Below are 18649 nucleotides of genomic sequence, written 5' to 3' on the forward strand. Positions count from 1 at the left end.
CCTTAAAATATTTTTTTTTAATTAAGAGACTAGACTTGTTTAAAATAAACTAGCATGTGAAAGTGTGCCCTTTTAACTTTATGTCCTAAGTGGCTAGCATGCAGAGGTCACTTTGAAAGTGTTGACATGGGTGTATAGGTGGGCATATTGGTTGGATGAGTAGTGGGTGAATGGATGGGTGGAGGACAGGGATGGACTGATCGATGAACATGTGTAGAGACTCAGGTCTGCTGGGGGACGGACGGAATGAGTGAAGACAATGGACTCAGCCCTCGGGTGGGGAAGTGAGTTCAATTCTTTCAAAGTGCTTTTTATACTCTGAAAACTACAGTTACAAGCTTGGTATTTGTGCCAGGATACATGAAAGAATTAGTTTCACAAAGAACAAAGCACATTCTACAGGTTTAACTCTAAAGGTAATCAGTAATCAGTAGGCTACAAAGAGTATATTCGTTTCTTACACAATCTATAGATTTTAACAATTTCCAGGAAGGCTAATCCAGCCAGTGATTATGTTTTAACATTAAATAGCCACCCTATGTCTTATGGTATCATGACTTAGACTTACGATGTTTTGCTCTGATCTGTGACTAAGGTGGCATTCCGCCAAGCCCAACATTCCTGTTTTCAAGAAATATCCGGACTTCGTCCCTGACCGCTCTTAACCTCTTCCTTGCTGCTCTCCTTCACACGTGGATGAGTAGATGGATAGGTGAGTGGGTAGATAGCAGATAGATGGATCAGTGATGGATGATGGATGGATATAGATGGGTAGATTGCTGGATGGATAGGTGAGTGGGTAGATAGCAGATAGATGGATCAGTGAAGGATGATGGATGGATATAGGTGGGTAGATTGCTGGATGGATAGGTGAGTGGGTAGTTAGCAGATTGATGGATGATGGATGGATATAGATGGGTAGATTGCTGGATGGATAGGTGAGTGGGTAGATAGCAGATAGATGGATCAGTGATGGATGATGGATGGATATAGGTGGGTAGATTGCTGGATGGATAGGTGAGTGAGTGGATGGCAGATGGACAGATAGGTGAGTAGATGAACGATTGAATGGATAGATGGGTGGATGGATAGGTGAGTGGGTAGATGGTGGATAGATGGATGAGTGATGGATGATGGATGGATATAGGTGGGTAGATTTCTGGATGGATAGGTGAGTTGAGTGGATGGCAGATGGACAGACAGGTGAGTAGATGAATGATTGAATGGATAGATGGGTGGATGGATAGGTGAGTGGGTAGATGGTGGATAGATGGATGAGTGATGGATGATGAATGGATATAGGTGGGTAAATTGGTAGATGGATGGGGAGTTGGCAGATGGTAGATGGATGGATGAGTGGGTAGATGGACAGATGGCTAGGTGGGTGGATGGATAGATGATGGATGGATGGATGGGTGGATGGATAAATGATTGAATGGATAGATGGGGGATGAGTGGGGAGTGGAGAGATGGATAGATGGATGGGTAGGTGGATAGATGCATAGATGAGTAGATGATTGGATGGATGGGTAGATGGGTGGCTAGTGGATGGAAGAATGGGCAGATGATGGATGGTGGGTAGATGCATGGAAGGACAGATGAGTGGACGAGTGGATGGGTGATGGAGGGGTGGATAGGATTAGCAAAAAAGCTCCACTGTCTTTATTTCTCTTCCTGTTGTGACACAATGCCAAAGGACAAGAGCAACTTAGGGAGAAAGGATTTGTTTTTGGCCACCATGTTGGAGAAGCCAAGGCAGGGACAGCTTGAAGCAGTGGGTTACATCACACCACAATCAGAAAGCAGAGCCATATGAGTGAACATTCGACTCACCTTCTCCAGGATCTGGATCCCAGCCCAGGGAAAGTTCCCCGCCCACATCTTCCCACATCAATTCCCTAATCAACAGGATCCCTCACAGGCAGGCCCAGAGGCTAAGCAATCTCTCACAGGTGTGCTCAGAGGTTTGACACCTAGGTGACTCCAAATCCTGTCCAGTTGATGACACTAACCATCATACCCCCTGAAAACTGCTTTTCAATCCCTCCCTCTTAACTTTGAGAGGGAGAGCTATGATTACTGGTCACATACTACACGCTGAGTGGTAGGATGAGCACAACGTAAGTGTTCAGATGTGAGAATTAGCGAACCCCCAATCCGGTAAATAAGGAAGAAGTAATGAAATCAAGGCCCCAACTGTGTGACCCCAGCATGCACATCTACTGGTTGCACCTCACAGTCCACAGGAACCGGCTTCCTGGGCCCATTTGGACATTCCCCAGTCTCACGTGTAGTTACTGAGGTCCACCCAATAGACAGAAGTAGACATAAAGGGTCAGCTGCAGGCTTGCCTGTGACACTTCCCTGCACCCAGGGCAACCTCAAAAGCCCGTGTTAAAAGTGGTCCAGCCACCATTCACCACTGGTCTGGACCCTGAATGACTGCATAGACCACTCCCATCCTCTCTGCTACATTTTACCCACCCATAACCCTCTAGACAGTACCACCGCGTCCTATGGAGGCTGCTACAGTCTGGGCCTAGCTGTCACAGCAGCCAGGCCTCTCCTAGTCACACAGCATCTCAGTCCCCCACTGCAACGCCAACCATGAATCTCAGCCTGCAGCTCCTCCAGCCAGATCTCAATCAGAGATGCTCCATCCAGCTGGGCAGAAGTGATCAGAACGGCGATGTGTCACTGTCCCAGCAGAAGCAGCCAGCCCTCAGAGGTCACAGGAGCTGATCCTGCTGCGGCTTCTGGCTCCTCTGAGCTCAGGCTGGCAACAGTGTGCAGGGGATGGTGGGTAAGCCGCCCACCCACCAGCCCTGCTGGCTTGCAGAGGTGGGGTGATCAGAAGTGTTTCAGCTGTCATTGGGGATCAATAAACAGGAACTGCTCAGACCTGGCCCGAGCCACAGACCCACGTTATCAGCCACCACCACACATCTCAGCACACCCGGGAGAAGCCAAATGGCACAATTATAAAACTCATTTGAATATGTTGCCCCGGAAACTCGCCTATCTGCTGTAGAAATCTGCACACACTGCTGCGTATTCAGGAGCAAGTCACCATAAACTGTTCTTCAGGTCCAGCCTGCGTTCCCTTTCTGGGTTTGTTTGTTTGTTTCTCTGTTTTCCTATCAAGGGCAAGGTCAGGAAAAACTGGTGCTGTCTTTGGAAAGACAATCGGCCAGCAAGAGTGATTAATTACGAAACGTGGACCATCACAGCTTTGCCGTCAGGCTTCCACAGGGTCAAGGCCGGAAAAACAAAAGCCAGTGGAGACCAGGCCGTTTATTTCTCAACGTGCTGCCACAGTACCCAGCAAGGGAGTGTTTCTTCAAGGGAGTCAGCGGATGTGAGACGATGCCCCAGGACTGCTGAGCGGCAAAATGAAAAATACCACTCACTTGAGACAAATGAGGGACAGCAACTTCAGAGTGTGGGGCACTAAGGGAGGGCCTGGCTGGCTGGCTGGCTTCAGAGGAGTGGAGTTCTAAGTCCATCTGGGGGAAGATGGGAGAGGCCAGTCTGCAGACATCTGGGACTGGCCTGGTCCTCCCCCCAACACCTGAACGAAGCTCCCAACACAAAGGGGAATGATGCCCCGCCTCTTAGACAACGAGTCTTGATCAAGACCCTCAAACCTTGAGAGAACCAAGCCTTAGGGTCCAGCAGCCTGAACCTGTATTGTGCGCTCTGTAGACACTAGCTGCCTGTGGGATAGATGGAGGAATGGAATGGGGAATGGGTGGATGAAATGGATGGGTGGATAGAATGAATGGATGGATGGATGAAGGGGTAGGGGGATGGGGGATGGAATGGGTGGGTGGAGGAATGGGTGGATGGATGGGTAGGTAAGTAGGTGGGGGGATGGATGGATGGGTGGATGGATGGATAGGTGGGTGCGTAGGTGGGTAGATGGGTAGGTAGGCAAATGAATGGATGGACTGGATAAATGAATGGGTTGATAGATGGGTAGATAGGTGACTTTGTGGGTGGGTGGATGGATGGATGGATGGATGATGGGTAAATGGACAGATGGTAGACAGACAGATTGGTAGATGGGTTCGTGGGTGGGTAGATGGATGGATGGGTAGGTGGGTGGTAAGATGGGAGGGAGGGAAGGATGGAGGAAGGGAAGGCGGGAGGGACGGAGGGAGGGAGGGAGGGAGGGAAGGAGAGAGGGAAGAAGGGAGGGGAGGAGAGGAGAGGAGAGACTCAGGGATCCCTCTGCCAATCCCTCCTGATGAAGAAAGAGGATTCCCTCTGGGTACAGCTTCAGTCCCCAGCCTAGGCTCACTAACCCACCCTTGAAGATTTCTGCCCCCTCATCCTTCTATCACAGCTGCCCCACAGAGATGGCTGCTGTGTTCTGCAACCGAGGAAAGAAGACCCCCGGGAGTGGGAGGATGACAGTGGGACTTGACTAAGGAGGCCCAAGCCTGACTCTGCTCAAAGCCCAGCCCCCAAACACATGGGAGCCTTAGGTAGACACCAATACCTCCCAAGGAGCAGAGCACAGTCCCTACCCTCCCTGACCTGGCACCACCTCCCCATAGGAACACAAGGCTAGGGCCCCAGTCTGGAAGGTTCTTCCTGATCATCTCAGGCCATGCACAGAGTAGACCACAGGCGGGGCTGAGACCCCCTCACAGAGCCGGCTGTCCTGCTGCCATCAGCGAGTTGAGTCAGCCACCCCATAATGGGAGAGGGATTTTTCCTGGTGTGGAGAGGGACAGGGGTCTAGAAAGGAAAACCAGGACCTAGACCAGGGAAAGCTGGCTGGGAGACCCTGGGGACAGTCACACCATTCATCCTAGGAACCAGGAAAGAGCTGGGAGAGGCTAGCCCACCTGACAGCAACGGGGAACTGGGCACTGACTGGGTACGTGTCCCCCTCTGGGTGGTCACAGAATGAAGGGGTTCTGAAAGCCTCTGTTACAAGACAGAGATGGTGACTCAGAGGGAGGCAGATGAAGGGCGGGAAGCCAGCTGCATCTGCTACATGCCAGGCTTATTACAGAAACTGTTTTAATTAATTTGAGATTGTGAATAAAAATGGCTCAGAGACAAACCAGGGCAAAGCACGAAACCTGGGTTCAAGTTCTCCCACTGCCTAAGTCACTTCTCACTGTACAGTGCCCAAGTCTGTTTCACAAGAGACGACAGATTATGGCACATCACGTTACTCCCTGACTATGCCCAGGCAGACATCACTAATGGATCGTGGTGTTCTTTCCTGCTGAAACCGAGGCTGCTTATGAAGTGCTCCCTGTAGCCTCTGCTATCAGACATGCAGTCTGCAAAAGAGCCATGCACCCTGGGAAGCTCCTGGGCAGCGCAGCCTCAGAGTCCCCCTGAACACTGACCATCCATCTACTGTGCTGGATCCACAAGTCCTCTGAGTCCCAAGCCTGGGACAGCACCAGACACAGTTGAGTCAAGTTGTCTCAACCAGGACACTGCAGGAAAAGCTTCCATTTGGTCCACGCCCTTCAGTTAACAGACAGGAAACCTAAAACCGGTCAGGAGATGACAGCAACTCCAAGGCCACCCAGCAATTTCCAGGCAGAACCCAGTCTAGGGCAGGGGTTCCGCCTGCAGCCCCAGGCTCCTGTCTGCCCGCATCGGCTACGCTCAACACAACAGCAACACTGGCCCAGCCTCCCGCCGACTCCTTGCTAGGATTACTTCTTTTTATCCCCTCAAAGCCCCACAATGCAATGCTGCAGTTTTTCCCGCTTACAGAGAAGGCACTGAGACCCAAGGGGGTCCTGTTTGACAGGAAAGGAGTCAAGGCAGGCCCTGCACAGCCCTCTGTCCCCGCCCAGAAGGGCCAGCTGTCCATCTGGATGTGAGGTTGAAATGGTGGCTGATGAGAAAGTACAGCATCTAGTAGCACAGCAGTGTCAACAGACCAGGCTCTGCAGCTCAGCAGAGGGCTGAAAACCCATCTAACCGCAAGCTGCTGGGCGGTGGCCGACACACTCACTGTCTGTAAATGCATGCTCACTCATCCCTAGACACTCCCTGGCCCCTCTGAGTATCATGCGATGACCTGCAGGCTCAGGAGAAGGCACTGGCAGGTACAAGTAAGTAGCTCTGGAAGGCATTCAAAGCCCAGGCTGCAAATGGCCCATCACATCCATCCCAGGATAGGGCTCAAGGCGGACAGATACACAGTTCCACAGCCCAGCGGCATGAGCCTCTGCTGGAAGGGACAAGGTCTGCAAGGAAAACCAGCAGCCTGCTTCTGGGTGGACACGGACCCTGGGCTGGGGGTTTGCAGAGGGAGACCGTGGTCCTGACCTGATCCCCTCCCACCCATGCTCTAGATGGGATCTTACCCTCTGCAGAAGGCCCCAGATGGGTGCTTTTCCCCTGGGCCCTTTCCTCCTCCCTCTGGCATCTACACAGGCAATAGCTCAGGTCCCCTCCCCAGCCCATACCACCCTAACTCCGCTTCAACACTCCTAGTGATGCCTCACAATCCGTGAGCAAAAGCAACCACCACCTCCCCATTTCCCAGATGAGGCAGATTCCAGAAAGCCTCCCGCTGGTGATAACCTTACAAGAGGCGGATTCGGGAGTGGCCCTGGGCCAGTCAGTCTCCAAACTCACACTCTTGCTTAGGCCTCTTCTGTTTTCAGTGGAGCTACTTTTTTCCGGCCAGAGGTTCAAAGGCAGGGCAGCCGCCGTGCCCAGGGCTTGCAGGGCAAGAGCGCCTAACAGCTTGGACACCATCGCCCACCCAGGAGCTCCCATGGGCAAGCATGCTCACATCCTTACATTCACACATGTTCATAGACACAGGCAGGCTCACAAGCTTGTATGTATTCGTACACACGCTCACGTTATCTCCCCACTCAGGAATGTGAGCTCACACCCTACACAAGCTCAGGCATCAGCTCACATAGGCATATGTGTGCACACACAAACACACCAACATGTGCACCCTCTTACATATTCACTCACATGCTGTATTAGTGACTTTTCTTGTGGTTTATTTTGACACAGTTGTAGGCTACAGTCCGCCATGGCAGGAAGGCATGGTGGCAGGAAGGCATGGTGGCAGGAGCCTGGGGCAGCTGGTCACACTGGGGCCACAGGCAGGAAGCCGAGAGACATGAATGCTGGTTCTCAGCTCTCCTTTTAGTTCAGTCTGGGACCCCAGCCCATGGGATGGTGCCACTCACATTCAAGATGGGCCTTCCCCCCTCAATCACCCTAATCTAGAAAGTACTTCACAGACATGCCCAGAGTCTCCTGGGTGATTCTAGATCCAGTCAATTGAGAGACAACATTCACCATCACACACATGTGCACACTTGTGCACTCCGCACACAAAAGCAACTTACACATTTACATACTTGCTCACACATGCACCTTCACACCAGCAACTCCACACAAGCCCTGGAGGACGTCCTATGTTGCTAGGGAGTTGGGGAGCTGCTCAGAGGATGTGGCACTTGAGCTGGGTAGTAAAACAAGCAGAACATGGCTGTGGGATGGTGTGTGGTGTGGGCTGTGAAGGAAGGAGTCAGTGTGGGTCTGTGCAGGCTGCAGGCTGCTGGGTATTCTGATCCACAGAGGGACCCTGGTGAGAGTATACGGCTTCCTCGGTCATCTACACCAGCCCAAGTCTAATGCTTATTTGCAGGGGAGATGTCTGTCCCATCGCCACTCTAGTCCCACTGAAGGCCCAGGGTCACATTAAGGAAAGACCTGGGCTAACGGAACCCTGGCTGCCCTATTCTAGACCCATCCCCTGTCCTGGGGTCTCTGAGCCTCCCCAAGAATGAAGAAACCCAGCCAGTCTTGTACACTGCCTCAGTTTCCTCTAGACCCTTGGGCAGGGAAGCAGGTCTGACCCCCACCTGCCCCACCAGGCTGTGTGACAAAGTATCACCTCCATGTGCCTCAATGCAACCCAGCATGGTCACAATACTCGGTAGAAGGTGCACTCAAAGGGCTCTGACAGCAGCTCTGGGAGGCCTCACTGTCATAGGCCTCCCAGTCACATCCAATCCATCCCTGGAAAGAAAGCCCATGGGGCCAAGGAAGGGGACACAGGGTCCCTAAGGGGGAAGCGGACAAAAGGCTGGACACCCAGACATCAGCCCCGCTTAGCTTATCACCGCTAAACCAGCCCCCCCACACACACACACATATCTGAGCTGAAAGAAACTTCCAGAAAAAAAAACATTCCTAGAGTCCTCACTTTACACAGAGGGACAAAGGTCCAGAAATGGATGTGTCCTGTCTGAGGCCCACAATGAGTCGTGAGGTGCGGGACAAACAGAAGTGGGAGACAGAGGGTCGCAAGAGAAACCATTCTCCACTCTCCTACCACAGCACGACCAGCTCCTCGTTGGATGAGGAAACTGAGGGCTGGAAAGGTCACCTGCACACAGTGGCGGCTGCTCCGATGACACACAAACACTGTCCCTTGAAGGGGAAGCATCCAGAAGGAACAACCTGGGCTCCCACAGAGGGGACGCCCACAGCATCTCTAGGGAGCATGCGCTCGGCTCCAGCTCCCCGTCTATCAAACTCCCAGCCTGCTAATGGGCAGAGGTGATGGGACCATTACCTAGGGGGCAGATGGTCTTCCGGGAGGGGCACCATCCACCTCCTGGTAATGGCCATTTTAATGGTAAGGGACCAAAACTTGAGCTCTCACACCATGGCCGTAATTCTCTGACACACTGTGTACCTCTGTAGAGACAGCTCAGTACCTCGTTACTATAGTTACCTCTCCTGCTGTGACAGAACACCTGACAAGAGAAAATTAAGGAAGGAAAAGGTTCTTTTGGCTCAGTGTTGGGTACCATCTATCATGTCAGGGGAAAGCACGGGGGGCTGTTACACTGTGTCCCCAAGTCAGGAAACAGAGATGGATGCTGGCACTCAACTCGCTTTCCAGTACAAGGTCCGTGGGGATGGTGCTGCCCACCTCGAAGGCCTTCCTTACTCAGTTAAATTTTCTGGAAAGGCCCTCATAGACACACCCAGAGACCTGTTTCCATGGTGATTCTAAATCCCATCAAGTTGACAATGAAGATCAAGGACCACCCTGAGGTGCCCAGATCTCAGGGTCAGATCAACTCCACGCCCATCCTTAGGTCGCACCTGGGAAAATGCTTGGACCCTGACACCCCTAGAAATTTCTCCATTGACAGCTACTGGCAAAGGAGGCTGGGGTCCGCCTGCTCGGCAGGGGAGGGGCTCTGCGACTCTCTTAGGCCCATCTCAGAGATGCTCAACTGGCACTCAGGGCACCTCTGCTGACACTCTGCAGGAAGGAAGGGGGGCCTTGCCCAATGTGACTGAACTCCTATCAAGAACAGACACAGGTGGGCGTGGGTGGCGTGCACCTTTAATCCCAGGCCTCAGGAGGCACAGGTAAGCAGATCTCTGTGAGTCGAAGCCAGTCTGGTTCATATAGTGAGTTCCAGGCAGGCTGGACTAGAGAGACCCTGTCTGAGAGAGACAGAGACAGAGAGAAGAGGACAGGCCATGGGAAGGTGACAGCCTGGTTTGATGGAGCCTTCAGCAGCTGGAAGGGGCAGGAAGGACCCTCCTCAGAGCCTCAGGAGGGATGTGGCTCCGTGATAGCTCAATTTTAGAATTCGTGACAGAATAAACAACCCTCTTCTTTTGGCAATGTCGGGGGTGGACCCCAGGGCCTCGTGCTTCCAAGGCAAGCGTCTGCCACTGGGCACACCCCAAGTTCCTCTTTCCATGGCACCATGACTATCAAAGTTTATTTCAGCCTCCAGAGGACGTTAGTGTGAAGGTAAGGGCCATCAAGGCAGAGGCTCACCCTCCAGGGCAGACAGAACACTAATAAAGGGTACCCAGGGGCCTGGGCTCTCATTGCAGAGGGCAGTCATCAGGGCAGGAGGCCTCCAAGGAGCAGGCCGGGACTGGAAGGACTCTGCAGGTGACTGGGCAGGGAAGGCTAAGCACATCTGCCCAGGGCTCAACTTCTAATATCCCAGAGGCTCATGGCCCTCCCAGGCCCCACCCCTGTGCCCAGCCCCTGCCAGCACTCCAAGGGCATCCCGTACTGTGAGACGCTTGCACGCCCACCCTCATCACACAGATGGACACTATTATCTGCTTGTTTAAGGCCCTGAGGACCTGAAGGGAGCTCTGGTGATTCATAAATTACTCCACATAAAGTCAGTGGCCGGCAGGTTCCACCACAGGATAAAGGACACCCAGTCGGCGTCCACGGAGATGGCCTGTGGGCAGCAATGGAGGGGAGAACACAACTGGTGCTGACCAGCTGTGCAAGCATTTAAAGACTTCCTGTAACACTGGAACAGCATGTAACCAAGTAGCCCTCACTCTGCTGATGGATGGGAACAGTCGGGGCTCAGCCGAGGGGTCTGCAACCTCAGGCAGCAAGTCTCATCCTCAGGGGGCCTACAGTCAGCTGGGGCCGGCACCGTGTGGCCATCTAACCAAAAAGACCCCAGACTCGGTTCCACTCTGCAGTTCAAGTGCACCCCAAGCCCTCACCTGAGGCTCACAGACAACTCACAACTTTCCTTTGATCGCTTCTAATGAATCTCACGGCCAAGGAGAGGAATTTGAAATGAAGGGCAAACTTTCAGAATGCTAGCTCAGAAGTCAATTCGGTCAGCCAGCACACTCTCCATGCACACGCATGCACGCACAGGCACGTGCACATATACTCAACATAGCCACCACATGAGTGGCACAGGAGCCTCACCCAAACGTTGATTATGTACCACCTGTATACCTGCTCCACATCCTCTCCCTACCTCCAAGCGGGACATGAGACTGATTCCAAGCCCAGCTCAGAGGCTGCTAGGCAAAGCACTTCCTTCCATATACAAGTCCTCTGGCCACTGCCCCTGGGTTCACGCGCTCTGTCCAGTGACTAGAGGCCATCACCTCCCAGGAGTGGGAGTGGAGAGGAAACTCCAAGGAGGTCACCAGATGCTGGACAAGCTTCAAAAGCGATCAGAAGTTACTTCAAAAGAGAGCTAGAGATGTAACCTAGTGGGAGAGCACTTGCCTAGCATTCAGGAGGATCTGGGTTCAATCCCCAGTACCAATAAGAAAAACTTGCCCGAGCCAGGCACGGTGGCACACGCCTTTAATCCCAGCACTTGGGAGGCAGAGGCAGGCGGATCTCTGTGAGTTCAAGGCCAGCCTGGTCTACATAGCGAGTTCCAGGCCAACTGGGGCTACATGGCTCAGGCTATTACAGAGGACCGTAGTTCAGTTCCCAGCACCCAGATGGAAGCTCACAACCACCTGTGACTCCAGCTTCAGCAGTTTCAATGCCCTCTTCCGGCCTCTGAAGGCCCTTGCATACATGTGGTACACATGCATGAATGAGGCTAAGTATTCATACACATAAGATAAACAAGCCTGACAACAAAAACAATAACGTACAGCTTTCAGAGCTCGTGAGGTGGCTCAGCACGCAAAGGTGTTTGCTGCCAAATCTAACAAGTTCAATCCCCAGGACCCACATAGTATAAGGAGAGAACTTGTTCTTGCAAGTTGTCCTCTGACTTCCATACATGAGTTGTGGCTGGCACACACACACACACACACACACACACACACACACACACGACAGATAGATGATTGATAGACAGACAGACAGATGATAAATGGTTTTCCAGCATTTAAAAAACTAACCGGTAAGTTTCTATTTAAAACATCCAAAGATACTGAGTCAGCCTTATTCTCTCAGACCTACAAAGCACCAGGCCTCAGCAACCGTGGGTGGCTGGGAGCACTCGGGTGTTGCAGACTTTGATCCCTTGAGAGAGAGAGATGTGTGATGAGCAGACTGACCCACTAGAAATCCATGTTGTCCCCAGACTTGCACCCTCACCTCGTCCTGTTTCCAGGCAGGAACATCTGATGGACCACACACAGTAGGGCTGTCCACATCCATCTTCCCAGCCTGCAACTCTAGAGAATCTACTTCAGCCTGTGGGCTCTGCCTGTGGACGCCACAGTGACAGGCGGTTATCTAGACCACCTGAGTCTTCCCAGAAGTTTGTCCCCAGAGGATGGCAAGGTGCTGTCCATGTGCATCAAATCCTGTTTATCTCTCTGAACCTGTGGCTTCCTGTTCATCTCCACTCCAGAGCACCCTGCAATTCTCCCAACCGTGAGCTCATCATGCTCAGGGCAGAGTAATCTCCTGCAGCCATCTGCAGGACTGTGCCCCACTGGAACAGGGCACCTTCCCTCCCCTGCCTGACACTTCAGGGTCTGGGTGTTCAGGCATCCCTGTAACATCGATGAGCAGTCCAGCCAGCTAAGGAGAGTTTCCCATGGCTTTCTAACTACAGAACGAATTGAAGGCCCAGGAGCTACCACGTGCTGCGCTGATGTGGCTAATTGCCCATCACAAGGCTCATGGGGACGCCACACACACTGTACACACAGTTCAAGAAGTAGATGAGACCGGTTTCCCGTCAGCCCTCCTCCCAAGGCACAGCCCCAAGTGTTGGGTCGGATCTCATCCAACATCCTGCCCACCCCAATCTAGAAGCGTGTGGGAGACGAGAGAGACTCAATCCTAGAGCTGGAGACATGGCTCAGTTGGTAGGGTGCTTGCTTGGCATGTACAAAGCCCTGGTTTTGGCACTAAACATACCATAAAACAGGACATGGTAGCTCACTCCTGTAATTCCTGCACTTGGGAGGTGGGGGAAGAGGGTCACAAATTCTCTACGCATCATTCTTAGGTACAAACCCAGTTCAAGGCTACATGAGATCTTGTCTTTAAAAGGGACAAAAAAATGCCCCCACCTAGAAAAATGGGGGTCATCTTGGACCTGTCAGGTACCCACACTGGGGAGGGCAAGGAAGGGCATGACAACCCCACTTAGTGGTGACAGAATCAGGTTCAGAGAGGAGAAAGATTAAGTAGCTCATCCATGGTCACCCAGCTAAGAGGTATATCTGAGGCCACAGTCTGAGCTCTGGCCTGGGTCGAGCAAGGGAGAGCCACAGACCAGAAGGCACCACACACACCACTCCCCTCTGGGCCCAGACCCCAGGTCAGACACATTCATGCTTATGTCTGGAGTGTGCAAACCCCAAGTCTCCCTCTGGAGACAGTAACGTAAGTCAGGCCCAGGAAAGTGAGGAGAATTCCCCGCTCCTCGGGGTACCCTACAGTCATTACTCTCTCTGCTAAGACATGTGTACCCAAACAAAGGCAGAGTCAGGAGTGGGCAACACTCAGCTTCCAGAGCAGCCCCACCATAAGTAGGCACTACTGGTGGCCAGGCCAGCTGTGAGCCAGGTGGTGCCAGGCTCCATCACGCACACAGAACACAGCCACCACCCCAGAGTACACGGCCTGCAGCAGTGTGACCAGTGGTCCCAGATACAGGGCAGGTGCCAGGATGAGGCCTCCTCGGCAGCATCCTGAAGGCAGGATTTCCCAACCACAGACACAGCCGGTGCAATGATGCTGGGGGAGGACAGTGGCTCAACCAGCGAGGTAAGAGTTTATGGGGCAGGCTGTCAATGAGGCCCAGTCGGCAAACAGACCCTCTGCCCCTTGGGGCACCCCAGGAATGCTCAGCAGAAACTAATTCCCTAAAAGCGTGAGTGCAACGTGGCTAACAAGCCCCCTGAATGGGGAACAAAGGATCCACGGTGGTCCAAGTCCACCCACCTGCAGTTTCCGGCGAGCGGGCCCAGCAGAGGCCAGGCTTCCCGAGAAGAGGACTCCTGAGCCAGAGAAGGCTCTGGACCCAGATTCCACCCGCACCCCTGCTCTCTGGGACACCAGCTGTGCCCCAGGGCCACTCAGACCCTTCTTCCCCACCACTACAGACTAACAGGAGGTGCCACAATATCCCCGACAGACACAGTCTGAGACTGCCCACCCCCCAACCCCAGGGACATGTCAGGGACTAAGGGGTGAGACTGTGGCAGCTGGGCCACATGCCAGCAACCAGGACAAGCGGCCCAGTGACCATCACTGCAACCCCTCCCTGCTCCTGGCAGCTGCTCAGAGGTTCTCATCTTCAGTCCTGCTTCATTCCCATCAGCACCTGGGGTATAGATGAACCCCACAACTACGGGGGAAGAGGTCAAGAGGGCACACGACCACCCACAGCCACACCAGGAGGGCGAGGTGACAGCGTAGGGGCAGATCCCTGTGCTCCTTCCCTGTCCCGACCGGCAGCCTCCAGATCGACCAAGCATCCAAGGCCCCAGGGACACCAGCACATCAACCCCAGACGGACCTCCTGAAGCAGGAGGGGACAGAGGGAAGGTTCCTATGTAGTCCCCTCCCTGCCACCAGCCCTAAACAGAGAGGTGAGGGCAGCCCCCAGGCCTTGGAGGCCAGCTTTGCTCCCAGGAGCAGCTGCTCTGTGGATTCAGCTGCCGGTTCTGTCAAGATGAGAGCAAGTCCAACAGGTGAGTGCCAGCCAGGGAGGGCCTAGGGTCACAGCCCTGCTGGTATGAGAGACTCAGGGGAGGGCACTGGGAGCCAGTCCCACAGGAGACACCCAGAAGGGGATGAGGGACGACACAGCCAGCCTCAAAGGAGACCCAGCTAGCCCTGACCTCAGCCCGCACACATGCAGGCCAGGTGTCCAGTCCAGGCGATGAAGCCTGCCACGGGTCAGAGTCAACACCTGGGAGAAAGGACACCTTAGAACACCCAGAAAACAAGCAGACAAGGGGCCCGGCCCAACACCTGGCCTGGGGGGGGGCGCTGGATACGGCAGCACCAACCTCAGCCGCGGGGTCCACCTGAAGTACCCTCGTCACATGCACGTCATTGCTCTACGGAGTGAAAACAGCAGCGCCTGCTTCAACCGAGGTGCGGAGAGTCACTGAAATGAGCCAGATGCAGAGGGACAGATGGCGTGCGGCTCCACTCATGCAAGTTCCTCAGAAGTCACAGTGGGACGGCAGGTGCCTGGGGCTGGAGGAGGAAGGTGGGGGTGTCTCATGGGGACAGTTTTTCATTTTTTTAAAAATATTTATTTTAAAAAAATTTATTTATTATTTTTATTTTATGTGTGTGAGTGTATTGTCTGCATGTAAGTGCACTTGTGTCATGCAGTGTCCACAAAGGTCAGAAGAGGACGTTGGATCCCCTGGAACTAGACAGTTGTTAGCTCCGGTGCTCTTAAGCGCTGAGCCATCCCTCCAGCCCCTATTATTTTTATTTTATGTGTATGAGTGTCTTGTCTGCATGTATGTGAGTGCACCCGTGTCGTGCAATGCCTGCAGAGGACAGAAGAGGCCATCGGATCCCCTGGAACTGCAGTTACTGACAGTTGTTAGCTGCCATGTGGGTGCTGGGATTTGAACCCGGGTCTTCTGCAAAAACAACCAGTGTTCCTAACCACTGAGCCATTTCTCCAGCCCCAGTTTTTCTTTTTTTTTTTTTTAACGTGTATTAGTGTGTTGCCTGCATGTAGGTAATTGCACCTGTGTTGTGCAATGCCCAAGGGGGTTAGGAGAAGGCGTCAGATCCCCTGGAACTGGAGTTACAGATGGTTGTTAACCGCCACGTGGGTGCTAGGAACCAAACCCAGGTCCTCTGCAAGAGCAGCCAATGCTCTTAACCACTGAGCCATCTCTCCAGCCCCCACACACTTTTAGTGTTGAAAGTGAGAATTGTGAAGATGAGGGCTGGGGAGACAGCTCGGTGGGTAAAGCACTTGTGCAAATATGAGAGCCAGAGTTTGGATCCCCAGAACCCACATAAAGACCAGATAGGCATGGTGGTCTACCAGTAATCCCAGAGATAGGGAGGCAAGCAGGTTACCCAAAATAGCCAAATCTAAGAACTCTCAGTTCAAGAGCGAACCCCCGCCTCAATATATAATAGAGTGAAGAAGGCACGGGAAATCAACCTCTGGTCGCCACACGCCCACTTGTACATCCCCAACACACACATGCAAACACGCATACACACACACACACAGAGACACACACACACGCGCGCACACACACACACACACACACACTCCTCACATACAAAAAGGGGAGATGGGCGATGGTGAAGCTCAATGCTGCTGAACTGTGAACTTACAGATGCTGGGATGGTACACTGATGTACTGCATTTTACTATAGTCAAAAAAGGCTGCTGGGGCTGGGAAGATGGCTCAGTGGGTAAAACCACTTACCAAGCAAGCCTGACAACCTGAGTTTGGATCTTCAGAACCCACACAAAAGACAGACACAGTATTCCAAGTCTGTGTGATACCAGAGGGTCTACAAGAAACAGGAGGTGGAGATGAGAATTTCCAGAAGTTCGCAAGCCAGCTAGCACAACTCACACACAGGCCAAGAGATTCTCTCAAGGCGGGGACGGAAGGACCGACACCCAAAGGTTGTCCTCTATCTCCACAGTGTGCCTGTGCCCCACAAACACACACCCACAAAGTAGGTGCCCTGTAACTCCCAAGGTGTCAGCTCTTGTGAAACGAAGTCCAAGGACCCCAGTTCCCCCTCTTCCTGCCAGGATCTGGCGGGGACTTAGACCTCCTTCCCCGCAGCACAGGCCCAGATCACCTCAGACAGTTTCAATAGAAACTATTGCCCAGGAGAAAAGCCCCCTCAACAACAACGCAGCTCAGCACAGCCTTTCCTGGAGTTGACACCTGTGTGCCACAGCCACACTGTGGGTGAGACCAGTGTCCCCCGAAGAGTGACACAGCTATACAACTGCCAGGTTCACCTCATGAGCACCCTAAGTCTGAGTAAGTTACTATCCCCCAAAGGCAGCACCCACAGGCTGACTTCAAGATGCTCAATGTTTACTCCCCAAATGGGGGGGGATGACATTAATGCACACACAATCTAATTTTTCCCCTCCACAATAACAAGTTATGTCCTCCAGTTTGAGGAACGGGGCCTAGAAGAGACATGTGAACAGCAATGACATGCTATGTCCATGGGATCCTCCCTGCAGACAGGGCACAGGGGTCACAGAGAACAGGGAGGTCAAGTCAGGAAAGAAACTCACCTCCAACACGCTCATTGATGAGATGGGACAGCCTGAGGTAGGGCAAGGGCAAGAGTGGGGCCTGAGCCCTGGGCTACAGGGGGGCTCATCAGCTGCTCCTGTCCGCCCTCAATTAGGAGCCGAGCCCCAGAGAGGCCAAACTCCCGGAAGATTACACAGGAAGCCAGAAAGGATGGTGAAGCCTGTAAGGAATGCTGCAGGGCCCCGGACGAGTCACCTCATGTCACGTGGCCTGAGTTCTTTGTCCAGGAAATTAGAATATAGGACAGAGCCAGTGTCAGAGGGGCCTCAACAGGCCCGCGTGTTCCAGGGAGAACATGTGTATGGTGGCTGTGGGTATCATGGAAGACTTTTCCAGGCAGGGCCTGACAGAGGTTGCCCCCCTCTCCCAGAGCAGGTCCCAGCCACAGGCGCGCCCGCGCGCGCACACACACACACACACACACACACACACACACACACACACACACAAGAGGCTGAGGAAGCAGGGAGGGTAGAGGTAGCCCCTGGCTGGGACTCACACAGCCTCTGTACTCTGAATGCACAAATAAACATGGTGGGCTGGCACCTGCCTCTGCAGATGCTGAGCTGAGCATATCACAAAATCCTTGACAGTCCCTGGGGCATCCAACTTGCTTATGTGACATTTCATTTAGGAATTTTTCTCTTTCTTCTGTCCTCTGTTAAACCTAACCAGCTTTCCTGGGCAGGGGTTTTATTAATGTTTTGATTGTTAACAATGATACAAGGCCTGGGGCTCATCGGCCTCCACACAGAGCTCCAGGTTGGAGGATGCAGGTCTCCCATGAATACTACATGACTTAAAAGCCCTGGGACACCCCCACTGGTTGTCATCTCTGAGATGGAAGGAGCCAGGTCCTAGCCGGGGCTAACCAATGGGGTCAGAGGTAAACCAGGAGGTTGTGGTGCCAAGGGACATAAGGGTGAGCTCGAGGGGCTGGTACAGGCTTGGCACAGCCTGGGAGTCAGGCAAGTGGTCACACCAGCCTGTTGTGTCCATGGTACACAGGACATATGGACTCTCACCTAACCCCAGACACCCTGCCTGGTGACAGGATTGGGCAGGTCAAAGGTCATTCTCCTAGGGCAGCCCTAAGCCCGGACCTGGCCACCAGGCTTACCCTGATCTCCCAAGGACAGTGTGGCACAGCCTCTATCCAGATGTGGCCCAAAAATAATGCCAACCCCTCCCCATGTGCCCATCCCAAAAGGGTCGAGGTCCACATCAAAGCCAAAGAGAAGAGGTGAGAGGGGCCAAGCAGGCCTCACGACAGAAACTAGAGTCGTGTGTCTGACCCCAGCCTCACCTGCACCATGTGCCCTCCGCACCAGACTGCTCCTCCCATCCCTCTTTTCGTCCATGAGAGGAGGGAGCTGGGGGGTAACGAGGGGAGGGCTAGCTTGGTGTCATCACTCAGTGCAAGGCAGCATGATGGCACTGAGGCTGAGAAGGAAGCAGGACGCAGGAGGGATGGAAGGGGATGGGGTGGGGGTGGAAGAAGGGTGGGATGGAAAGGGATAGAGACGGAGGAGGGGAGAGAGAAAGAGGAGGAGGGACGGAGGAGGAGGGAGAGAGGGAGAGAAGGAGAGGAGGAGGGGGAGGAGGGACA

At 53.3% G+C, this 18649-nt stretch overlaps 1 protein-coding gene across 3 annotated transcripts in view; it reads right to left on the reverse strand.

Annotated features, from left to right (window-relative positions):
* The window catches only part of Vav2 (vav guanine nucleotide exchange factor 2), a 198058-nt gene that overhangs the window by 100068 nt on the left and 79341 nt on the right, over positions 1 to 18649 (reverse strand). The window contains exon 1 of one of the 3 annotated variants that reach the window (XM_029568720.1): positions 17019 to 17155. The exons of the other annotated variants lie outside the window; for them this stretch is intronic. Coding sequence (XP_029424580.1) covers positions 17019 to 17033 — 15 coding nt within the window. The 5' untranslated portion in view covers positions 17034 to 17155. Of the gene's footprint in view, positions 1 to 17018; positions 17156 to 18649 lie in introns of those variants that run through there. 3 annotated transcript variants of the gene reach the window in all.

This window comes from Nannospalax galili, unplaced genomic scaffold, assembly GCF_000622305.1.
Source record: "Nannospalax galili isolate Female #2095 unplaced genomic scaffold, S.galili_v1.0 scaffold300, whole genome shotgun sequence".
Lineage (NCBI taxonomy): Eukaryota > Metazoa > Chordata > Mammalia > Rodentia > Spalacidae > Nannospalax > Nannospalax galili.